The sequence below is a fragment of the Lontra canadensis genome, unplaced genomic scaffold (assembly GCF_010015895.1).
Source record: "Lontra canadensis isolate GAN:19392208 unplaced genomic scaffold, GSC_riverotter_1.0 scaffold13, whole genome shotgun sequence".
NCBI lineage: Eukaryota > Metazoa > Chordata > Mammalia > Carnivora > Mustelidae > Lontra > Lontra canadensis.
Window position 1 is genome coordinate 2,915,121 of NW_022631007.1, and position 26,139 is coordinate 2,941,259.

Sequence of the window (26,139 nt, forward strand, 5' to 3'; positions counted from 1 at the left end):
AAATTTTGGACCCAAGTTTTATATGGCTTCTTTTTTGCCTCCGGCAGCAGTAAGTCTAAGCTTAAGAGAGGTATAAATGTAACACCTTACAGCTTAGAGAATCTGGAAATCTCTCATTGGCTTGCTTCTCGGCTGGGTTTCCAGGAAATAGCTGGGTCTTTCCAGGACTCTCAGCTGTGAGGGCTGTCACCAGGGCAGGCGCAGCCAGCAGCTCCAATAGTGGTATGGGGAGATCAAAGCCAAGAGGAAGGATCTGGCTATACACATGCCCTGTTTATGATGCTAATCAAAAGTCTCAGCTTTGAGGGGAGGAGACAAAAAGCCCCCTCATAAAAAGTGGGATGGGGTGGGGGTGGGGGTGGGGGTGGGGGTGGGCAGCGAGTGGCTTAAGTGCTTACCTCCTGCTGATGACAAAAGCCGCAATGAGAATGACCACCAGCACCACACTGCCTGAGACCGAGACCAGAAGGACAGTGGAGTTGGCCCCATCTCCAATGATCCGGGAAGGCACTGGCAAAGACAGTTACACAAGGATCACCTCTGGGAAGGTCCTATGAGCTAGAACTTCTGACTGGGTCACGAGTATCAAGGACGGAAGCCACTGGGAAGGCTCACAGTTTTTTTTGCCCTTTGATAAGTATTTATGCGACAGCATTTCTAAGACAGCCTTAATGAGATGAAGACTTTTCTTTTATGTATTTGTAGGAAGAACTTCAACCAGAAGACTCTTAAAAAATCCTCTGGTAAATCTTACTACTCATTGTTTTTCTTCTTTTCTGGTTTCAGCCCTAACTCTTATTTAATGAAAGACACTTGGAAATTTCAAAAAGGACAAGCAGTTTTGAATCCCTGCCCATCCCCGTCTCCAAATCTATCAAAAAACCTGCTCATTATTGACCAGATCAGATGCCACTTCCTCCTTGAAGCCTTCCAGGAATATCGCTCAAAAATGTCAAACCCCATCAGATTCAATCCTAGAGTAGTTTCTCTTCTTTTTTACTCTTACTTTATTTAATAATTCATGAAGAAAATTACTTTCTAGAACTGATGTTGAAGATTCTTCTCTATGATCTCTTATCCAGTAAGCTCAATCTCGATTTGTGAATTATATAGCCAGCTTATTCAATGGGCATCTCCTTTGTTAATATTTTCAAGTCAATCAATGAGTCCAACTCACAATGCTGAGAGTTGATGTTTGTCCAAAGGGTTTAAAAAAAAAAAACACGGATCTGACTTGATTTAAACAGATTCTTAGAAATAAATAAAAGAAAATAAATCCAGTCCCTTCTTTACTCTTCCTAGGAGAAAACTTCCTAGCTTCTTTAAGATAGCTATGCAACTCTCAATTCGTCCACTTAGCACTTCCATTTTTCTATGATCAATAGAAGATTCAAAATAAGAAAAAGAAGAAAACATTCTCTAATCACATGAAAAGACAGAATAGTTAATATGAAAAAATGCTCTTTTCTAAAAAGCATGAGCTGGGGAGCCTGGGTGGCTCAGTCGTTAAGCGTCTGCCTTCGGCTCAGGTCATGATCCCAGATTCCTGGGATCCAGCCCCACAATGGGATTCCTGCTCAGCCTCCCTGCTAAGCAGGGAAGCCTGCTTCTCTCTCTCTCCCACTCCCCTGCTTGTGTTCCCTCTCTCGCTGTGTCTCTCTGTCAAATAAATAAAATCTTTTAATTAACTAATTAATTAAAGAGCATGAGCTTTTCTAAGTTACAGACATCGTCATCTCAAACAGTGTTCATTGCCAACAGAATGTTCGCCTAACCAGAAATTAGGTACAGTTCCTTGGATCTCACTGTAATATGGTTTCACCTGGACTGTAAAAAGGGCCTCAGAAGTTGGTACCTGTGTTGGTTGTGACCTCCAGGGGCTCACTGAAGTCACCATAACCAGCTGCTGTCCTGGCTCGGACATGGAACACATAGGAAGTCAGAGGATTCAGGCCTTTGATGTCTGTGTTCCTGGCAGCTGTCCGGACGATGCGGTAGCTCCGCTCATTCTGATCCTGCATCGTGGGGCAATAACATTAGAGAAGGTGGGAAAATAAATCCCCCACTTACTCTAGGCACATAATTGAAGGAACCAAGCCAGTGTACTTAGAAGTTGAAAGTAAGGGGTGTCTGGGTGGCTCAGTCAGTTAAGTGTCTGACTTCAGCCCAGGTCGTGGTCCTGAGGTCCTGCGATCGAGCCCCATGTCAGACTCTGTGGGGAGTCTGTTTCTTCTTCTGTCCCTCACCCCACTTCTGCTCTCTCCCCCAAATAAATAAATAAAATATTTAAAAAGTTGAAAGTAAACAGAGATGAATAAACTCTAAACCTCCTGTTTGCTTCAATGTTGGAAGTACCATTGTAAGATCTCGGACTCTGAAGGACATGTGGGGTTTGGGTGTGATCACTGTTGACACTGACCATATGCAGATCTTTACTTATGATCTTTTTTAAAAAGGAAATCAGATGATGGTTGGTGGCTTTTCTCAGTCCACAGACAGCAATTTAACAGAAATAACCATAAGAAGGTCTCTCATCTTTTTCTATTTTCTGTCTAGAAAATGTCAAAAATGTTGTAATCTGGTTTCAGTGAAAAAATAAATCCTGTCCCCTTTCTGCTTTTAATAAGGAAGCCAATAAGTGATTATCTTTAAAAAGAAAGAGAAGTCAATTGTTCATTTTCCAGACAATCTTGAATGCAAATAGCTCTCTTCAGAATTCTGTCCTTTAAGGGAGACAAGTTATTTGTAAAAATAATGTCTTTCTATAACTTTAAGAGGCTGAAAATGTAATTTTCCTTCCCTGATTTTCTATTAAAAGTCATCAAAACCCACACCTTGATTCTGAATAGCAGTGATCTACTTAAACAGATCATTATTTCGACTTTTATGAGTCACTCTCACTGATAGAAGGCTTATATATAAGAACCGCTTAGTTATCTTGATTTCCATTACTAGAAAGAAAAAATGGTTATATTAGAACACAATGTATTTTTCCTATTTTTCAAGATAACCAACTTAATACATAAAATTCATAATTGGATTCGATTGGGGAACAAAATGCATTTGGTTTTGAGATTCACTAGCATTTTGGATTTTTAACTGGCTAAAATCTCAAGACAAAAAGGAAGGAAAGAGGGAAGGAGGGAAGGAAGGAGGGATGGAAGGAAGGAAGAGAGGAAGGGAGGGAGTGGGGGACGGACGGTCAGGAGAAGAGAAGGAAGGAAGCTTGCTCATTCAAGTAATACCTTCTCATAATACTTGACTTCATACTCCAAGATCACCCCATTGGGCCTATCTGGTTCCAGCCAAGCCAGAGCAACACTGTATCTTGTAACTTCTTTCGCCTGGACCAAAGCAATGGATGAAGGTGCTATTGGGAAAAACAAAAACAAAAGGGGAAGCAATCAATAATTTCATTTTACTTAAGAAAGGTGTAAGGACTGTCTTGTCTTTCCCAGATCCGTGTGTCAGTCTTCCCCAGGACAAAAGCATACCATTTTTATGGTTCCTTCCAATATGTTGGTATATGGTTGGTCTTAGAAAGATATTCTCTGAGGTAAAAGCCTACAGCATCACCTCCACAGAACCTGCAGCCATTCTTCACGAAATCTATAGAGAGCGCTACCTCCTTCTTTATTTTTTGCAAGTCGTGACATCCACTGGAAGACCTCCTTTTAAGTTCAGTAAAACTGCATCTCTTCCTACATCCAAAGTTTCCAAGTGGTCATCTTACTGATCGTTAATTTTATACAAGCAGGAGAATCTGCCACTCTTCCCAGGGGACTGTAAGAAATGCAAACAATTTCTATCCTTTCCAATATAAATACAAGTACTGTTTAATTGTGGCTAAGTTTCCAGTTTGACGCAGTGATGCAAATAATGAAGAGCACAAATAGAACAATGATGATCTTTCTGGACATGCATGACATTTTGAAGCTATTTTTATAGAAGCTGAAATATTGCTTTTGCCGGCTGAGTAGCAAACTTTCTTCTTCCCACTAAGAAAGACGCAAAAGCAGCCCTCTATTGGCTGTGTTCGCAGGGGTCCTTGAGATTTATAAAACCAGGCTGCCCTTGTCTTCACTGTGATAGTCACGTCTCCCACTGTTGTCAAGCTCTGCTGGGACTGACAGTGACACAAATGTGCCATCTCTGGGGAGAAGAGGAGCATTCATGAAACCCGTCAACTTACCTAACAAAGCTGGTCTGTAGAACCAGAGATTAGGGGCCTCCCTCAACTGAATGTACAATCCTGTTTGCTACCAAATTGTGGAAATATGTGAAACCATCACAAAATGGCCACTGAGGAACAACAACATAGTGTCGGGTCATCCTCCTGCTCTTTCCCAACGTACACACACACACACACACACGCGCGTGCGCGCATGCACACAGACCCCCTGCCCTATTTCCCTCTCCCACTCTTTTCCCCCCAAAGCTATTCCAGACTGAACCTCAGGCATAAACACCAGTGAAAGGCACAGTGGATACACATGTCCTCCATCAAAGGCAACCCCAAGGTTAGTAACGCCAAACTGGGGTGAACAGAGCTGCACACAACAGACATATGGAAGCCACTGAACATCTGAAGAAAATGAAAAACGGAAATGTGCTCATTAGCTGCATTTAGGCTTCCCTCCCCCAACACACACACACACAAACGCGCGCACACACACATTTTCTCTCTCTCTTTCCTTACTGGTTGACATGGAACCATTGTCCAGCAAACTGCAAGGAGGAACTCTCAAATACAGAGACGGCAAGAAGGCTAAGAAGGCTGCCTGGCTGTGAAAAGCTGTTTCACGCCAGGTAATAATATATTGTCTAACAGAGCACTTCAGGATACACTCCATAAAAAGGGGCTCTTTAAACTGACGTTCAGGATTAGGAAGTGAAATAGAAAAGCCAGGGTTTTCAAAAGAAAGCGGCAGAGGAAGGGGGGATCATAAAGTTATACAGTGACTTTCTCTCAGAAATGGTCTGGGTCAGATCCTGATAATGAACAGATTCTTCGGGAAAGAACTGTCTGGCTGCCCTTGGGGTGCACTGCTTGACTAAGCTGGTTTCTCTCTGACTGGGTTATCCCTAATCTGCTGCACGTGGGCAATGAACCTGATTTCCATTTTAGAAGCTGGAGCAGCGGTGCTCCTGTGACCATTCAAGGGGGATATGAACTCAACTGAACTCCTCACAATACCGCGGGCTGGGCGTCCCCCATATAATTGCGCAGACTATTTCTAACACAGTCGTACTTGGAAAAATCCATATGCACAAACGTGTAAAATAAACCAACCGTGTGTGCTCTGACTCGGCCTAAGGAGATGAGATGAAAGAGTAAAGTAGAACAGTTCCAGTTCCCGAAAGGTATTACGCTGTGTGGCTGTCATGTCTGAATTCTTACTGGACAGAGGTCTTTCAGAAAATCATTTTTATCAGGCCACAGTGAAAAAAGCAATCCATGACCAAGTGAGATGAAGAAATACACCTACTACAACATGCAACTGCTCTATAGTCAAACATGGCGGCCATTCCTCCCCCTGAAGAGAGCGTCTTACCCTCTCTGGTACAAAGAACACCAGCTTGGAAGGAAAAATACTGGGCTTTACAGGGCTGCCACTCTGAAGGGAAGAGCCAGTCTGGATGTGTGCTTCACATTATAAGCCACACAGGGGTTCTTCCCTCGACCTTCCCACCTGCTTCTAACCAAGTCTCCATCTCCACAACTGGAAGCTGTCACCCTGCCATGTGTGCCCAGCCGTGGCTTGCTTCCCCAGATGAGCCACTTTGCAATGGCATTTCTCGATCATTCTCCTACCCCAATGGTTCCCAAGCTTGTCTTCTCATGCCATTCATGTAATTGCTGCCACATCCTTCCACAACTTGTGCTATGATTTCATTAATGGTGCTCTTGAATCCACACGCTACACTAACTCGAATTATAGTTAAGAAGAAACTTCCTATTACTGATATAAATAAAACCCTTTTAATAGCAGGTAACCCTAAAAATGAGTATGTGAGTAAACAATACTATGAGTGTTTGCTGGATATTCTTGCCTCTCCCTGCATTACCCAAAATAGGATAATCCAGGCACCAACTTGAGATCCTAGTCTTGGAATAATGGGAAGAACTGAGTTGAAAAGAAACTTAATTTTCACACAGGGCAATTCAGCATTACAGGACTTCCATATGGGTCTTCACTAAAATCGTCTCTGAGGCCACCACTGTTAGGTTTTCTACATTTTGGTAAATACTGACAAGCCTTTCTCAATTTAGAAATGTTTTGGATCCTGGGTCCCAACACCCTAGGGCTCTGCTCTTTGCTAACAAAATTATAAGATAATAGACTGATAGAATAACAGATTGAACACTCTTGCCCTTAAAATATGGTTCAAAAGGAGCTATGAAATATCAATGCCTTACTTCAAAAGAGGGCTTCTCACCACAGTGGAAATTTTAGTCAACATAAAAAGACCAAGCAGAAAAAAATGTGCTGCTTGTCTCTCAGTTCTCTAACTTACATTCCGAAACCTGTGGAGATGTAGTTTTTCCTCAGGACTGACTCATCCACTAAGCACATTCTTAATGAGCACCAGTGGAATAAGGCAGAGATGGAAAAGCACAGACAAAGCTGAATCACATACAGTCTTTGGTATCAAAGGAAGCCTCATCTGATCTTTCAGCCACTTCTGAATTAACAACAAAATAGATGAGGAAATTTTTATAATAGTCTTACAGAGAAGACACCCATTTTCTAGAACTCAAGAGGCGGTAGTTCCTGCTAAGTCTCTTCTTAACCACATTTTCTCGTGGTGATGGGAAGAAGAATGGGGTGGCTGCTTCCTTATTATATTGTGTTTTTAGACGTGCAATACACCTACAAGAGTCAGAGGGGAAGCCAGGAGGAAGATGAAGGCTGATGTAAGGAGCTTCACTACAAGAAAGAGACACAGATTGGAAACATTCCTACCTACCCACAGACTTCCTTCATAAAGGAGGTGTTTGCTTTGAGGAAAGTTTTGTGCCCCTGGACATAAGCAGGCATTCTTTGATGGCCAGAATTTTAGCATAACACTCAACAAGGAGGGCTAGTCATGCTAGCCTGATAGTAGTATGGTTGCGAAAGATGACTGAGGGATGTAAAGATCACAAAGACAGGAGCTATCATAGGGTAGTTTTAAAGAAAGGTCTGTGACGTAATTTAATCAAGTCCGTAATTTTCAAATGTTAGAAGCAATATTTCCAATGATTGACAGATGTCCATTTTCCTGTCCCGAGATGTTGTTATCTGAGACCACATCCTATGACTCTCAAGGGTATTTGAGTAATTTTAGTCCAAACCACATTCTTGACTTCCTTTTCTTTTTGCTTATAAATCACATTGACGTTCCAGTTCAATCATTCAACAAATGCCCTTTAAGTCTCTGCTCCAGGAACTTAAAATCCAAAGTAGAGCTAAAGAGGCATTTATATTTAAACAGTTAAACAGTATTTGGCTAAGTAAAGATAGTGGCTGAGATAAGAAGCCAGAATAGGGAAGAGGGCATTGTAAATTGCATAAAGAACCATGGAAGGATTTGGAGTAAGGTTATGAAGGTAGGTCAAGATTTGCAGTGGCTAACAGGAGGCAGAAAGGTTAAAGATGGCTGAACGGAGGTGCACCTGCTCCAAGTATGACTGGGATTTTCTTGAAATAATTTCTTGAAATTACTTAGTACTCTAATTCTGTGATCATCGAGGGCTCACCTAGGACAAGTGAAATGAGATAAAGATGAAAATATCTTTGACTCATATACTTAAAAGTATTCTTCACTTCACTAATTTGGTGGGAAGATCGAGGACTATTAGAAGGATTCTGGGTGTCATTCTGGGTTTGAAATTTACCAGTTGCTATCTTGGCCAAGTCACTCAAATTTTCTTGCCCCCGCTCTCCCATTTGTAAAACACCTTCCTTCCAGATACAAGCGTGTGAGCCATTAGAACGTATGCTCCATAAAGGTAGGGCTTTCCCTTGTCCATATCGATATCCAAACTATTCAATCATGTCTGGCACATAGTGAGTGCTCAATAAATTTGTCAAACCAATAACTAAATGTTAAAATAGACTTGAAAAAATCTTTGTAGACAGTGAGATGTTTTCTAAATATGCAGTACCAGAAATAAGTCATCCCTAAAACAACGTTTCATCTGCACCTGTTTCAGATGACCTTCTGTGGGTCTGGTTTTGCTATTTAGGTTAACTAAAATAATTGACAATTAGGAGTAAAGCAAATGACAATTCTAATTATAAATGGAGTCTCTGTTTTCTACGAGATATGAGAGGCTTCTGAGCCCCCCCACCCCCGCAAACATACAGGTTGTAAAATGTCATTCAAATGTGAATTAACATTAAAAGCAGTCTTCGCTGCACCTGTCACAGACAGCATTTTGAGGGGCTGCTCTTTCGGTCTACAGAGATGTTGACAATCCCCTCAGCATTTCACCTCTATATTGCAAGGGCATGTAAATAGTTCTCCTCACCACAAAGGTATCATAGCACTGAAATCCCCCCTCCCCTCGCCAAGTCATAATCCTATATCCAGAAAGGGCCCTAAGCATCTCTCTTGTTTAAACCTAGAGTTATCTCCAAAGATGTGCTAGTGGAACAAGTCAGTGACTGGCTGAAGAAGCCATTAGGTATTGCGTGTATCCCTGAAATTCCACCAGAAGGACATCACTGATGAAGTGTCCGGGTAACAGAGTACAGAGCCCTCTGCGGTCAGGGTCGGGACAGCAAGATGAAACACGTGGAAGGGAGAGCTTTCCACACACACACTGGAAACAGTAAAATGGTAGTAGAATACCACTTTCTAAAGATGGAGCCACCACCACAGAGGACAAAAGAAAAAAACGCACCAAAGCTTGAAGGGTTGAATGATAAGCTTTCTACTAGAAAGCCAAGATAAATTATCCCCCCTTCAAATAATTCTGTATTCAAAATTCCACAGATCTCTGAGAAACTGAAAGTGCTTTCTAAATAGAATCCCCATTTGCAATGTACCTGTGGTTACGTTTGGTGGGGTACCTGGCCACATGCATGCAGAAGGCACGTGTGGGTTTTCTCTTTGTGTGTGTTTCCCATAAACAGAAACAGCACAGATGAGGGCTCGATCGTGCCTCTCCAACAGTGGTACATTTCACAACGAAGAATTATAGGAGATGCTTTGATGTCAAACAGAGGAGCCTCCTTTTAAGAAAATGGTAAATTTAACTGTCTTTGGTTCAAAGCTCAGCAGTTCCCCTTGCTCCCCACCGATGCAAGTGCTACAATTTTCTTTTATTCGCTTCCTCAATGACTCGCCATTAAACACCTACAAGTCGTTTTACTGCAGCAGTTTGGCACTCGTGACACCCAAATAGGATGGAGAGGAGGAAGAAAAAAAAAATAAAAAAGACACAGAGCCAAGAAAGGCAGGAAGGAGTCTTTGCGAATCACTGCAGACTATCGAACTGTTTGCTTGGGTCCAGCATCAGGAGCAATGAATTAAAAACAGTTTGGGAGACCCTGAGTGGGGAAAGGAGCAGCTCAAACAGATCGACTGCATTTCACTACTGGCTCAAATTAGGAGGGCAGAGAGAGGAAGGCAGGAAATAAGCAGATTCAATGAAAGCTCTCCAGCCTGCAGGCAAGGAAGAGTGGAAACAGCCCTTTAGGAAAGTCAAGAAACCCAAAGCCGGAGATGTCAGTGGTCCAACAATGCCCAGTGCTAGGAGGAAGAGGACTTCTTAACCACAGCAGGGTGCCCCCTTCCCAGGATCTGAATGTAAGAGCCAATGTTTACTCAAGGGGTCTTTCACTGATAGGAAAAATAAACCCACAGTTTATACTATCTCTGCTTCATGCAAACGGCATATTTAAATTTAATTACTTAGGGCTTAAGGTGGTTTTTGTTCCCTCTTTCTTTCTCACTTCAACACCACAGCTCTGATTTGCTCTTTATCAAAGGTTTGTGCATTTTAAAATGCTGTCAGGCATCAAAATTAAATGCTTCAGAGCACTAATGATATCCTTGTGATTAAGGGTTTTGCCGTCACAGAAATGTTAAGAACGCTGGTGCTAATATTAATTGCTTTCTTCCACATCCCACCAAAGGAGGGAAGGATTTCTCCTCTGAGCTTTGCACTATCTATGGCACTAAACACCAGTGAGTAATTTTTTTCTTTTACTATGATCATCGCAGTATTTTATAGTACTCAACAGTGTGAAGTGTTTTCATAGACATATGATTTCATTTCTACTACATTCAACCAGCTGGCTTAACCCTCTGCTATTTTTTAGATAAAAATCATTAGAAGACTCAAGTCCCATCCACCCTCCCTTACACTGGTGCTACATCACCAACCTAACAACTCCGCTCTGCACCCTTCGGCATCTGGCTGCCGCATCATTAATAGGCACCTAAGCACATTTTATCAGAATCAAGAAATAAAATTGTAAAATTGTGTAAAAAAAAAAAAAAGTACAGAAAAAGTTGATTACTCCAAAACTGATACAGAATTATTTTCCTATTCAACAAAAGACAGAGCACCAAATTCTCAATTAAATCCTTTAGAAGACTGAATTCAAGGAAGTTCATTTATATTTAAATATGGATATATTAATATTAAGCGTACACTTAAAATATATGAGGGATCCATTCCTCACCGCGCCCCCCAACCCCGAAAGTGATTTCCTTCCAAGGTCAGGACACAGAGTCGATTTTAAACAAATACTATAAAATAAAGCAGGGCACAGTAACATTTACCAAAGGCTGCAAAGACCCATGCTTCCGGAGATTTTCAGAATCTGGATTTAGGACACTAATGGTGCCTTAACTAAGTGACCCGAGAGCAAGCCCTTACAAAGCATGAAGCTCAGACTCTTTATTTTTCCAGAGAATTGGGTGGCAGATCATTGTAGAGAAATCTTTGAGAGAGAGCTGTTAACCCCATTTTGAACAACAGAACATGACACTATCCTTGGCCAAGTGTCCAACGATGTGAGCACCCCTCCCCCCAAATAACTCTTTCTGGGATGGGGCCGCTCAGACAAGGACTACATTTCCTTTTCAGGCTGGAGGCAGGGTTCGTGTGACTGAATTCTGGACAATGGGATGTGGATTTAAGTGATTATTCCTTTTCCAGACCCATCATGTAAACAGTGTCCTTGGGTCCCTCCATCTTCTCTATCCTACCTTCTATTGGGGCTGGATGTTGTTCAGGTCCAGGCCCAAATCCCCCCTCATCTACTAACGACTAACGGACATTTGGGGTTACAGCAGGTACTCATTCAGGTAACGTGGAGCCATTCACAAAAAAGAGGCCTTTTGCACAGAACGTTTGCAGATGGTAACTAACTAAATACTCCAGTGGTTCCAGAAGACTGAGCTGTGGTCTCAAGCTGCCTAAGTGGTTTCGGGTTCCCTCCCAGACCCTCAGGCCGCAGCTCAGTCACTCACTGTAAGCAGATAGCTACTCGCTTGTGCAAGAGACTGGGGAGCACTGCCCCGAGGCCAGCAATTCCAGGAGCAGATGTGCAGCTTTGCAGGGACACAACCGGCTGCAGGTCTTCTCCCAGTGAATGAATTCAGTAGAATCACAAATTACTGGGCTCAAAGATTCCGCAGAGCTTGTCTTAAAGTTCCATGGGAAAAAACAGTGGGGTTCTCAAAATGGCTTTTCTGGGCCACCTGGGTGGCTCGGTGGGTTAAGCCTTTGCCTTCGGCTCAGGTCATGATCTCGGGATCCTGGGATCAAGCCCCGCATCGGGCTCTCTGCTCGGCAGGGAGCCTGCTTCCCCTCTCTCTCTGCCTGCCTCTCTGCCTACTTGTGATTTCCATCTGTCAAATAAATAAATAAAGTCCTTAAAAAAAATAGCTTTTCTTTTCAGAAAAATGTTGGTCTCCACTGCCTAGAGTTAACAGCTGACATAGTTAAAGGCTTGGGCCATGTTGATCAGAGGAAAACCGAGAAGAAGGGGCAGGTGAGCGTATCTGGCCTCCTCCACAAGGCACCGGCACACGCCTACCACCATTTCGACCAAGCAGCTCTCTGAGGTACTTGTAATTATCACCTCTGAATTCATATTTGCAAACTCAGGCAACACACAGAAGGTAAATAATTGGACCGGAGCTATAAAATGAGACTGTAAACCCATGTCTGCCTGACTCGAAAGTATACAATCCTCCTACCGTACCCCATGCCTATAAACACACATTCACTAAATTAGCATTTGTTAACTGCCATGTACCAAGCACCGTTTAAAAGGTCTTTCAAGAATTAATTCATACAATCCTCACAAAAACCCTATGAGGCAGGTACTATTATTGTTCTCATTTTATAGTAAGGAGACCAAGGTACAGAGAGTTTGAGTGACTTGCCCAAGTTACAGTATGTAAATGGTGAATTCACAAGTCAGGTCCTGGAGTCCACATTTTCAACCACTGCGCCACAGGAGGCCTCCAGTCTCTCCCCTCCTGGCACTGGTATGAAATGAGAGATTTGAACATTAAATGGCTTGCTCTCCCAAAGCATCACCAGCATTAGTAACAGCATATCCTACATCTGCTATATGTTACTTAGGTATAGGACTGTCCCTATACATTCTTGGTCACCAAAAATCCAGAAGTAACTTGGACATGACCTCCATTCATAGACAAAGCTTAAAAGCTTTTGGAGATGAATCACCTCACCAGAGAACTACTTAAAGACCTAAATAGAACAATTCAATTGCAAAAGAAAATAACAGTAATTGAAGTTAGGGGAGGGGTAGGGGGTAAAAGGCAAGCTTCTAGAAGGTTGACAATGTTCTAGTCTTTGCTCTGGTTTATGGTTACACATAAACCATTATGCTTTGGGATAATTCACTGACTGTACATTCGTGGCTTATCCACTTTTCTGTAATGTGTATAGTTCATAATCAAAAGGCTAAAACTAAGGTATAAAGGATGGAATAAGAAAGTTAGTATTAGAAAGACCCATCCAACATCTTTTGTTAACCCTCTGGGTAAGGGTCTAAAGGTGTCATGAAAGACCTGAGTTTTTGCAAATTAGGACATTTCTATTTTAAACTGTTCTGTCTCGTATTTGAGCCACACAGCAATTCCTACTCTCTGTAGTAAAGAAAATGTATTACTTAAATGTTTGTTTTACTTTTTAAAAAATTACTATCTTAAATTAACATTACTACATGTATAGCCAAATCAGTTGTAGGATTACAGGGGGTAACAGGGACGCCTGGGTGGCTCCGTTATTAAGACTCTGTCTTCAGCTCCGGTCATGAAGCCAGAGTCCCGGGATCGAGCCCCACATCGAGCTCCCTACTCAGTGGGAAGCCTGCCTCTCCCTCTCCCTCTCCCATTCCCACTCCCCCTGCTTGTGTGTTCTCTCTCTCTCTGTCAAATAAATAAATAAATAAAATCTTTAAAGAAAAAAAAAATAGGTGAGTAACAGTTCAACTTGGAACGAAGGTGCATTGTGTCCCCTAGAAGTAACTGGGGATGACTTCGGGCACTAAGTGTCTCCAAGGTAGTTCAAGTGTGTCTTCTGTTTCATTGAGAGCTGCTTGTTTTATTTTCTATTTGCTTACTAAGAAACTTGTTGGCAGGTTCCAACAAGGGTAGCCCAATATTTGCCAACAGAAACATGGCAGGATTCAGTGTGTATTTCCTGTTAAGTAAGAATGCCAGTCTGAGGCTAATAGGAAAACAAGTCTTTTGACTGGAAGGCAATTTATAAGAATTTGCCTGAGAAAGACAACCGTTTTAAATGGGCAAAGTTAGCAAGAATAAATGAATGAGATAACTTTGTTTTTCTCTGAATGCCTCTAGGAAGGTGAATCTTTTCATTGTACCTCAGTAGATCAAGAAGTATCTAGGATACACTCTTGGCTGAAATTATTTTGTATGTGTTTTGATTAGAAAGGACGAGGACAAGCCTTGGGCAAAGGGAGCTCCTCCGTGCCCAACAATGCCTGCCAAAATTATTCTGGAATACGGAGGATGGTATAAAGGAAAGGTCCTCTTTTGCCGAGCAGAAATACAGCATAGAGAGTGGCTGTGAATCAAGGCTTCTATTCCTCTAGCTGTCAACTGCACTGGAGAGCTTCAGGCATTCCAAATCTGGAAAATAAAAGCTGTGCTGTGGGCTTCAGGTTCTCTTTGTTACTCAGACAGCTGCTAATTGTCCCGCTGTGTTTGGAACCAAGGAGACAATGCTGTAACATTTAGCTTTTTGACATCCGAAGCATCTAGATCAGTCCCCTATTAAAGATGTATTAATCACAAAGACTCTAAAAGCCAGGAAGATAGATGCACCTAGTAAATCTTTGCTGTTGCCTTTTACTTCCCACACTCACATTTCTACATTTACAGGCAGAAGTGCTTAAAAGCCTGCTCCAGAAACTGACCAATAAAGATCCCTGTTCATTACTTTGTATCAAATGCCTGACGATTTCCTACCCCTGGAAAAGCCTTTCAGAAGGAGGTAAGACATTGATCATTCTGCTAAAAGAGCCTGTCTGTTTCAATAAATAGATCCACTGTGACTGTTGTCATCTTGACTTTTCAAGTGTGATAACTAATTCAGGAGTGTGGCTTTGCCACTTGCTACAGGGACATCCAAATCATCTGTGTAGATTTAAAAAAAAAAAAAAAAAAAAGGCCATGAGCTAAACCTACAAAACTCCAGGCAGCAAAATAGCAATACTACCAGCACCAGCAGTACTAATACTAGTGCTACTAATAGTACTAATTATACTTGGCCTGCAAATCAGGTCAGATTATGCCCCAGGTCATGGTCCCGTGTGAGAGTGAAACGGGAGCTTATTCCAGGTTTGGATGCCTGGAAAAACAGAACAAGTGTGGTGGATAAAGCTTTGGAATTCTGTGCACCAAAATTTATGCTGATAAAAAGGTTTCAGAGTTACTCTCTCACATGGGTCTTCATTTCACAAGAGCATTCCAGAGAGACATCCAACTCTCTCCATCAAGGAGTAGGCCGTCCATAACATCTGTTACGAACGGGTGACCGGGTTATCAACCCCCAAACAAAGAAAAAAACTTAAAAAATAATAACAGGTAGCCTGACTGATGTTACCACAGAGGCCCAGAATCCAATTTTCTTTTTTCTTTCTTACATATAATCTTCATCGGAGGCATCTAATCACCGTGACACAAGAGGAAGGGAAAAGTCTCACTATGAGGAAGCTCCTGTTAACTACGGAAAAGCGGCATTAACCATTCTGAGTTATTGGAAATCTTCTGAGATTAGATTGCTATTTTTGATTTCCCAGGCTAACAGAACCCGTAAGAGGCAAGTGCAGTATCTGCATGATGCGAGGCTGGTGCCAGCTCAAGGCGCTGGGTTCCTTGGCTTTTGATGGAGTCTGCATACATCATGACGAACTCCTTCCCCATCACTGTCTCAGAGACAGTCCACCGTCTTCCAAATTGAAAGAGTAGGAAGTCAATTAGTGTCAGTTATGATGTGAACACCTGTCGACTAAGACCTGGACTGAGACCAATTTCATTACCATAGTCACTCAATGGCCGCCAGATGGCCAGGCCTTGGACCACTTATGATACAGTCCAGATTCAAGGAGGTGACCTAAAGACAGAAAGGTCTAGAGTCCCATTAGTCATCTCCTGAGCCATCCAATTCCCCATCACTTTTACAGTTGCAACAGGATACCTATTTTTTCCTAGTGGTCATTTAAAAAGACCACAAGAGCTGCTTGAAAAAAGAAAAAAGAAGAAAAAAGAAAAAAAAAAAGTCATGGTGACCAGAAATTGAGGATATTTGCTCTTAAATGATAACCACTTTTACCAGCTATTGTTATTTTTAAATCTGAAACTACTTTTTAATAACTCAACTTTCTCTTATTGCATTTTAAAACACATGGACAGAATAAAAAAAAAAAAGAAAACCACAGAAATGAAAAATATCAGACAAAGAATAAAGTGAAGCATGAAATTATAGGCTACAGATTATCACTGACAGGATAAGACAGACAGGCAGAGGGTACATTTCAATACAATTTTAGTTGCAAATCTATGTGTTCTTTGCTACTTGGAATTTTTCCAAGTCCAAATGTTGCTTGGCTTCAAGAACAATGGCTAAATGCTGAGAAATGATGGCCATGGATGGTAGAGTAGAGTGTTGCAGGTGGAGAGGGGATGGGGAGAAAGAAAAAAAACAGGAAGACGACCACTACTGTGACTCTCCCTCATGTCCCCAGTTGGCTTCTCTACATGGAAGTCTGGGGAAGTTCTGAACCCAGGGAAGTCGAATACTCAAGGGGCAGTATCCGTGAGCCTGAGGACAAATGCCGAGGAGCCGATTTTTCAGTAATACCTAAGGAAGCCTTCATTTTACTTGGTACTCAATCTTTCCCTCCAGGTTTCTTGCTTGCTATGAAGACAAGCACAGAGTGACTGATACGTGGAGAGAAGTGATGGAGACCTTTGGGTTAAATTACAACCAGCACATTTTGCAAATGCTTCATATACAAATGGTCACCACATGCTATGCTCTCAAAAATGTGCCCATGAAATGATATTCTTGAAGCCCTCATATTTGAAACTCTATCTTTTTGGCAATTGTCATAAAAGCTATGATCGAGGTTAGAGAAAGGAGCATAATTTATGACAAGGAATTTTAAGCTTGGGAATTTGCAACAATAGAATTATTATTATTTTTTTAAAATATTGGGGTATCTGCCAGAAACAAAATGTATAGGCCAGATCGTTTAAACTCCTACAGGCATTGTAAGTCCAAAGCTGAAACAACCAAGCTATTAAATTTTAAAATGTTATTAAGGCCAATAGCTGTCTCCAGCTGGATCTGTGTTTGTCCAAGATAACTTTTGTAGGCATAAAGAATAACAAAGGATGAATTAGGAAATCTATCATTGTTTTAGGACTTGAGTTTTCTTCTCTTTTCTTTTTTAACTAGGAGGTTCACAGCATCTCACTGGGGCCTCTCTTTAACACAACTTGCTGAAGTGTGAAAATCAGTATCACGGGCTCCACCCAGGAGTCAATCTGTAAATATTGGCAAGGACCTCATTAGAACAACACATCACCTAGAAAGAGTCCCACAGCATGGTCTCCGAGAAAGACCCTGGAGCGGGGCTCCCGCACACTCCAGGCAGTTATGGGAGTATTTCGTGTGTGTGCTGAAACAAGAATGGAAGAGGAGCTGGAAAGCAAGAGAAAAAGCCGTCACCCAAAGCACACATGCAACGAAGGTTATACTCTTGAAGAATTAACAGGGACATTTAAAGGGCTTCTCATAGGTCATTCTTCCCCAGACAATACCCTTTGACATTACACAAAGATTCCTTCAATGTATCACCAGCCTCTTAGAGCCATACCTGGATTAGATGACTACTTGGCACTGGTTTTCTATAATGAGGGCAGTGAACACAATTTATGCTTTTTAAGTTCTATGACCTGTGCTCTGGTTACAAGACACTAATTTCCATAGGCTGATATTCTGCCATATTTGTACTCCTTGCTTTCAACAGAAAACAAAGCAACAAAAATCCCCATTATATACTGTAATAATAATCATGCCCCTATATTAAAATGGGTTGAAATGAGATGATGTTAGCTTCAAGAGTTCCCAAGCTTCCCGAAGGATCCTCCTAGAAAGATTCCTAAAATCAGGATTCAGTGGGTTTCAGTGCAAACAGGGCTACACCAACAACTCTTAAGATCATCTAAAATTTTCAGATTTGAAAAAAAAAAAAAATCTCTGATTATCTTGGAAAGTGGAAAACCATTTATTAAGCTTAGTTGCATATCTGAAACCTCTCACCCATCTTTATGTGTGCCCCTGCTTTGATAGAGGAAGATGGAGGAAGCTATACTCTCTTACCCTTCTTTAGACTTTCTATGCTCAAAATACACACTTATTATGCTAAAAAAAAAAAATTAGAGTTGATTCAAGAAGCAGATTTACAGCTTGCAGTATGTTATATAGACAACCATGACTCTCTGGGGAGCCATTGTGAGCTTGCCCCTCTCAGTGTTTGTGCTAATGGATGGATCTTGCCCAAGCTCCTTATATACAGTGAACCTGTTGGTGGCAGGTCTCTATTTAATACCCACTGAGAAGCTGAAGCTATGTATTTGTCTTGTTTGTATGCATACATCACCGTCAAAAGGTTCCAAGATACAGATTTAAAAAAAAAAAATCATCTACCCTAGAGCCTTCATTAAAGAAGTCTTTTTGACAGTGAGGCCAGAAACTGCCTGAGAAATAAATTCACAGAGCTTCTCAATGGAAGGTGCCAGGCAAAAAGGAGTGGCCCACTCTTCCCCTTCTTCCCTCTTCCTCTTCTTGTAAGAGTCATCGCAAAATAGAACAAATATTTCAAATCACTGTCATTTTACCCATAAGAAGTTTTAGATAGATTTCTTTGAAAAGTGGCCCTTGTGCTTTGTCATAAAATAAATAAAATAAAAAGTAGAGGGTATTATGCTAAGCGAAGTAAGTCAATCAGAGAAAGACAATTATATGGTCTCCTGACAGGAATTTGGGAGGCAGGGCAGGGGGCCATTGGGAGGTAGGGAAGGAGAAAATGAAACAAGATAGGATTGGGAGGGAGACAAACCATAAGAGACTTAATTTCAGGAAAAAAAAAAAATAACGAGGGTTGCTGGGGGGGTGGGGGGAGGGATAGGGTGGCTGGGTTATGGACACTGGGGAGGATATGTGTTATACTGTGACTTGTGTAAGACTGATAATTCACAGACCTGTACCCATGAAGCAAATAATACATTATAGGTTAATAAAAAAAAAAAAACAAATAAATAAATAAGATAAAATAAATTAAATTAAATTAAAAATAAAATTAAATTAAAAAGATGGTTCAGGAGAGCCACAAAGAGTCCCTTTAGAATGAGCTGACCAAATAATCAGAATAGAGGAAGAAGGAATTTAATATAAGATTTATTTCTTCAGCACTGTGCCTGAATTGACAGCCATTTTGCTGACTGTTCAGTCAAATTCCCACCACACTCTGGGTACCCACTTTCCCATGTGAGACCAAATCATTAGTGACATTTTCCAATGAAGCCATGGGGTTCACTAAGCAGGCGACCACACTGATGTCTGGAACCACCTTTCTTTTCTGTTACTGTAGCTCTGGGGCAACCTATGGAATCTTCTTCATTTTTCTGGCACAGGCAAAGGAGGGAAAAGCATGCCTGTTGGTGGGGGAGGTGGTCAAAAGTTGGACTCTGGGGGCGCCTGGGTGGCTCAGTGGGTTAAAGCCTCTGCCTTCGGCTCGGGTCATGATCCCAGAGTCCTGGGATCGAGCCCCGAGTCAGGCTCTCTGCCCCGCAGGGAGCCTGCTTCCTCCCCCTCTCTCTCTGCCTGCCTCTCTGCCTACTTGTGATTTCTCTCTGTCAAATAAATAAAATCTTTAAAAAAAAAAAAAAAAGTTGGACTCTGGGGGAAGACATTAAAAGAGCTATTTTTAATGCAGATGGATAAAGCTTAGGCTTGCTTATCTTGACAGATTAAAATGCAAAACCTAAAAAAAAAATGTCCTCACAAGCCTTTACCTGAAGACAACATATGGAATGCTCTCTCACTATATACCCACATGAAAACAGCACGCAGACGTGGGCATGCAGAGAAGGCTCTGTTCAGTGGGCATGACATGGACACGAATTTTAATGAGTCCCCATAGATTTAAGATCTCTCAATGCAGAATTAGTTCTGCAGCACAGCTCTTGGTTTTCCTGGTGTTTAAAGGAAAAAAAATCTTTAAAGACATTAGTAGGGGGTTAATGGGAGGTTTGATAAAGTTTCTTCGGATCTTCTTATTAATGCTTAGTGCAAGCTCTCTCCAGAGTCTCTCCGAGCCCCTCTGAGAAGGTAGTCATTAATTTAGCCAGTTGGAGTGATAACTAGTCAAGGTAGAAACCCATCTAAAACCTTTGCTAGTCTTGCACTGTTCATTTCTCATCTCCGCCAGGCACTTATTTTTCAAATCGCTTGATGGCTTCTCCAGCGGGTGCAAAGTCAGTGTTAGTGTTCAAAGTAACGAGCACAGCACTAAGAAATGAAAAATGAATCAGAAATACACTGACAAGGGTTTGGGGTAAAAGCTGGCAAATGAATTTTCCTTCCCACCAAAAAAAAAAGTGTGTGTGAATGTGTACATTTATGTAAAAGTGAAGGGATGGGAGTAGAGAAACAGTGTCCTCAGTCTTGGGCGTAAATAAAACTTCTACTTCCTTAGACAGAAAAACAGTTGACTATTAAACAGCATGGGTTTGAACTGGGCAGGTTCACTTACATTTTTTTTCCCCCAGTACAACACTGTACTATAAATGTATCCTTTATTCCTTATGAATCCCTTAACAACATTTACTCTTCTGTAGCTTACTTTACTGTAAGACTACAGTATATAATATACATAACACACAAAATATGTGTTGATCGATTGTTATCAGTAAGGCTTCTGGTAAGAGTAGGCTATTAGTAATTAAGTTTTGGAGAATCAAAAGCTGTATGTGGATTTTTGACAGTATAGGGTAGGTGCGCTTAACCCCTGCATTGTTCCAGGGTCAACACTATTATCTTTTTAAAAATGCAATGCAATTTTTATCTACATACAATAATTACTAGTTCGTTCTCTACACACACACCATTTGTCTATGCTACTCAGTCAGCCTTGAAGCAGGATAATTTAGTAGGTCCTTCTATTTTTTTCCTCCTCCCTAGGACTTGTGGCACCCACCCTAAATACAAATTCATGGGCCCCGGTGCCACACACAAGCAGCTGTGTACCATTGTACATCTCCCAGTTTATTTTACTCTTAATTATGATCATAATTAGTGAGTATGCTTAATAATGATAGAGGTAGCAATGATACTCAATAGACATGAAATTATTTTATGTATAATGGCAGAATCAGGAGACTATTCCTTTAAAAAAAAAAAAATGTACTCCCTGTTGTTAAATGTACATTTCCTAGGCATTATGAACTAAACCAGGAGTCCATGGCTGGATCCGGGCTATTAATGAGAAAATCGTCTCCTGGCTTCTCTGAAGCCCATTGTGTGCTTGTTTGGGCCTATAATTACTTAGGCACAGAAAAGACTCTCCAACCAGCTTCCACTGAGAGGTACTAATGATCACATACCAACCACTGGGGATGGGCGAACTACTTCCCAGCAAAATCTCTTGACGCAATCGCCCTACGATTTGTTTAAAGAATTTTAAAATATGTCTTTAGAAAGATTTCAGATTTATATTCAGCTAGTTTCATCACGCGTCTTTCCTTTAACTTTCTTAGGAGTAAGAAAAATAGGACATGATTTACTTGAGATCAAAGGCAAACAAGAAATCACCTCGGTGAGGGGACAATGTCAAAGAGCAGTGCCTACGATTGTTTAAGAAAATTGCGGCCAGCACCAGCCAGCCTGCAACACTGCTCAGAATGCACGTTTTCAAGAGCCCTGAACGCTGCCTTATCAGAACACTTAAGCACGTTCCCCGTTCTATTTAAACCTGAGTGTCACTGGGAAAAGACCCATGGTATAAGACAGCGCAGGCATGCTTGAAATTCGACTTGATTCCCTGAAATCGTGTTTACATAGTCAAAATCTCTAAAAACAGAAGGTGTCTTGCCAAATACTAAAATTGTTTTGAAGGGTGCCTGGGTGGCTCAGTCAGTTAAGCGTCTGCCTTTGTCCGGGGTCAGGATCCCAGCGCCGGGATCCAGCCCTGCCTCAGGCTCCCTGCTCAGAGGGGAATCTGCTCCCTCGGTTGCATCCCCCTGCTTGTGTTCTCTCTAGATCAAATAAATAAATAAATTTTAAGCTTTGCATAAAATAAAATCATTCTGAAGGTAAGATTGACCTAAATGTTAGAGTCCATCACAACCTTGGCCAGGGTGGTTTCTGACAAATGACCCTAGCAGCTCAACATTCCCTCAAACTCCTTCCTGAATCGTGGTCTTTCTCAATGCAGTACTCCAGAGCAGGAGTCGGCAAACCTTTTTCCACAAGGAGTGAGATGGTGAGTATGTTCGCTGTGGAGGACGTTGACTCTGCTGCTGTCCCGTGAAAGCCGTCTCACATGATACCCCGATGAAGGCATGGAGCTTCGTTCCTAGAAACCCTCCCTATGGACACTGAAAACTGAATTTTCTATCATTTCCCAGTGGTGCAGAATATTATTCTTTTGAAATAGAGAAACCATTTTGAGTGGGTTGTACCCACCTGTCAGAGGATCGAGATTTGGCCCCTGGTAATATAGTTTGCCAACCTCTGCATCAGGGCCCTAAAAGAAGTCAGATATTTGTGCTTTTAAAAGTATCAACAGAGCTCCCCACCCCTCACTCTACTTGCCTTCCTTTCAAGCTTACAGAAAAGCCTCCATTCTGGTCACATCTTATTTGGGTTAGTATTTTATTTACCACTCCCAAGATCACCAGGACTGTGCTTTCTTTCTGCCTGTTAATTTGATCATGACCCACACTTGAGGCCACTCTGGTGCTGCTTGTCACACTTAGCTATGGTTACAACCACTCCAGGATGACCTTGCTCTTCAAGGCCTCTCACCCCAGGTCAGACTGGACCTCCAGACTTCTCTCCCTTGCTCCTGTTTCTTTCTATCCATAGGTATCATTACACGAGAGCCCCATACTTGACAACTGCATTCCCTACAATCTGATCAGAGACAGAAGAATTATACACACTAAAGCTGAGAAGTTTGCCGAGGCCCTTTCTGAAGCTCTCTTCTTCATGTGATATTTATCATTTTGTAAGATTTTTTTTTCAAATCACACAGAAATTGTCTAAGCTTCAGACTCCACAAAATTTGGTGCCACCATGCCTTGAGCACATTACCTAACTCAATTGCTCTAAGATGTTTCCCTTTCTCCCACCATCTCCCTGAAGCTTTCCTCTTACCATGTAGAAGACAGGTAGCAATTATACCCAGTGGGGATGAGAATTCCCACTGTTCTCCATTATCTTACTCAAATAACATAATATGTCTAATTAAAAGATGACAGAGAAAGAGAGAATGGGAACCTAACAGTTGAGTAGTAAAAGACAGTCTGCCTCTTGCACTTAGTTATTTTCTTTTCTCTACTCATTATTTTGGCTTTATTAAATTTATCGCTACCTGATAAAGAGTCCACTGTTTTTACTATAAATAAATGTGTTAATCGACACACGGGTATTGAGTATCTACCAGGGACTGCGCGGCGGCATGCCACCGAGGTGTCCTGTCACTTCACCATCAATGTACTATTTTCTTTCAGTCTTAATTGTCCATCCTAGAGAACAAGGCCAGTCTAACTAACAAGCAGCACCAGTTCACTCGGTGGTAAAGCAACTGGGATTCTTCACAAGAGGTCCCAAGGGGCCTTTTACAACTGCCTATCCTCTAAGACAGGGTTGGGAGCATTCTGTTTCCAACATGGAGCAGCAGAACCAAGCAAAGGCAGGATCTTGATGGAACACTTGAAAAGTCGACATTTCTATGAAGTCATGAAATCTGTTTTTCAAACGTATTACTAGAGCAGACTTGCTCAGTCTTGGCACTGTGGCCACATCAAACCAGATGACTCTGCTGTAGGTCTGTCCTGTGCATGATAGGATGGTTAGCCACATCCCTGGCTTTCACCCACTAGATGTCCTGGCCCTCGTAGCTGAGATAACCAAAAATATCTCCTGACACTGACAGATGTCCAGGGATGCATGTTGAACAACTCACTGTCCCCATGATGCAGCTAGCTTACTGTTTCGCCTTTCAAAGAAAATACTTAGGTAGGTGTGGGTTTGGAGGTAGAGAGGAGGTAGGATTCAGGTGCTTTCTGCTAACTCTGTGGGAGTATTTGGAATTTTTTTCCCCATCCTTGAAATTGCTGTTGGAGCTCATTTCTGAAGAGCCTATGGAAATAAGCCCTACTTCTTCATGCTCATAGCTCATGGCTATATTCTTGGAATTACAGACTTTTAGAATTAGAAAAGATCTTAGAGATCAGCTAGGTTCAAACAATTATGTAATCCACCAAATATCTGAACTCCTCTAAACTCAGTGTGTTACAGATGTCTGTGACTAGGACACTGCAGCTGTGCCAAAGAGAGATCGCCAGATGCCATTTCATTGTCAAGTATCTAGAATAGGATCTCATGCAAAATAAAAATCGAAAGTGTGATCATTTGGGTGCCTGGCTGGCTCAGTTCCTGATCTAGGAGCAGTGAGTTTGAGCCCCATGTTAGGTGTGGAGTTTACGTACACGTGTACATACATACATACACACACACACACATACGTACATGTGTAATCGTCCCAGGTGCAGTTCAGGGTTAGGAGGGAATACGACCCATGGCAGTTCATCATGATTTAAAATAAACCAAACAACCTCAAGTACAACTCGGCCCCAGAGCTGGAAGACAGGGGTGGGGGACTCAGGGTGGGAAACGTGCAAACTGGCTTTGTGATAGTAAGATCTACTGCTGGCTGCCATCTCAGCATTTTTAGCAAAACTATTCACAGTTGTGTTGCTTGGCCAGGAAAACCTTGTTTCATTTATACAGCTTTCTCTGTCCCAGTGACATGTCCTGTATTCATTTGCCCGAGATGGTCCACTTAAGGAAAAGTAAACCAAAGAAAAGCCATTGAGAAAACAAATCACCCAGCAGTCTGCTTGTTCATTTTTCACAAACACCAGAACCATCTCCTCCTAAATGGAAAACACAACGGTCGCTGGGGGATGTTAGATGGGGGAGGGCGAACATGTTTTCTCGTGGAACTTCCCTTTGCACCTCCTAGAAGGTAACGCAGGAAAGTGACAGGGTAGGGACGAATTGCCTTTTCCTCATCTCTTCTTTTCCAAAGGTGACTTCTGTGGAGCTTCCCACTTCACCTCCTTTCCGCTGCTTGCTGTTCCTTCCAACTCTTGGCATGGGGGGGCGGGGTGGTGCCCAGGGGTGGGGATGGGAGCAGTCCCACACCCTCTCTGATCTCCACACCTACAGACCTGTCCAGGGTGGACAACTCCCATAGCACAGTCTTTCTCCTTGTGGGGAGCCAGCTGAGCTAGTCTCTGGATGAGCCCCGGCAAATGTCATTAGAGCCAGCCCTTTTGGCCACAGAAATAAAGCTTACATCCTTCAATCAGATGGTCAGCAATAAAGCTGACATCCTGAGTTCCCTTTGTCTTGGCTCCAGTGTCAATTGGGTTTGAACTCGGGAGGGGGAGGAAAAGCATGTTATTTACCTCTTAAGACCTCAACAATATGATCTGGATTAGAATGGTTTAAATAACCATGTGAGAACACCGGCCCATTCACACCACATTCCACAACTAAACGATCAAAGCCTCGTCAAAAGTCCATTTCCGTGCCCAGATACTCCAAGTCTGGTTTCACCAATGGGGAGCACGCCAGGCTGAACACAGAGATGCTACTAATTATCCAATCACTGTAAAAGAAAGCAACTTTGTCCTTTCGGGAGCAGGGAAGAGGGTGCTCCCGGGTTTCAGGTACTGGCCCAGACATTAGCTTGGGTGAGTCAGGTCACCTTCACAAACCTGTTCAGCTATGAGAGTCTCAGAGGTGGTGGTGATAAAACCAGGTACCCCAGGAGGGTCTGTGTCTGTTTGTTAAATAAGTTACAAGAAAGAACCCTGTGAAAACAGGGCAAAACCAGACAGCCGTGAAACTGTGGCTTTCAGGTAGCAATGCTAACAATCATTTGTTCTATGTATTCCTTCCAGAATGAGCCATCATTGTCTATAAAGTCCCTAAGGAATTTAGTTTAATGAAATGATAGGAACAAGTTCAATTCGAATGTAATTGTGTGTATGTAAATATGCTTAGGGGAGCTTTGATAGAGTTTATGGTTGCTCCATTCACCCAGAATTTTGGCCCACATTATTAATTTGCCCCACCATGAAGAAAGGGTTTGTTCATCAAATATAAACTATTCTGCTGATAGTGAATTAGGGACCTCCAAATTATAGCAGGATAATGAGGCAGTGCGTCGCACATGTACAACTCTCAGTGAAGCGAAAGCTTTCTGGCGGACCACATAGGAGGTCTCCTTATTGAAAGATTTATTTTTAATTTTGAACAGCTTCCCA

At 42.0% G+C, this 26,139-nt stretch overlaps 1 protein-coding gene across 2 annotated transcripts in view; it reads right to left on the reverse strand.

Moving 5' to 3' along the window:
• Positions 1 to 26,139, reverse strand: part of EPHA4 (EPH receptor A4) — a 137,088-nt gene that overhangs the window by 24,969 nt on the left and 85,980 nt on the right. For both annotated transcript variants that reach the window (XM_032857318.1, XM_032857319.1), the window contains exons 7-9: positions 3,246 to 3,370; positions 1,856 to 2,015; positions 399 to 510 (exon numbers count right to left, since the gene is read on the reverse strand). In XM_032857318.1, coding sequence (XP_032713209.1) covers positions 399 to 510; positions 1,856 to 2,015; positions 3,246 to 3,370 — 397 coding nt within the window. The remainder of the gene's footprint in view (positions 1 to 398; positions 511 to 1,855; positions 2,016 to 3,245; positions 3,371 to 26,139) is intronic.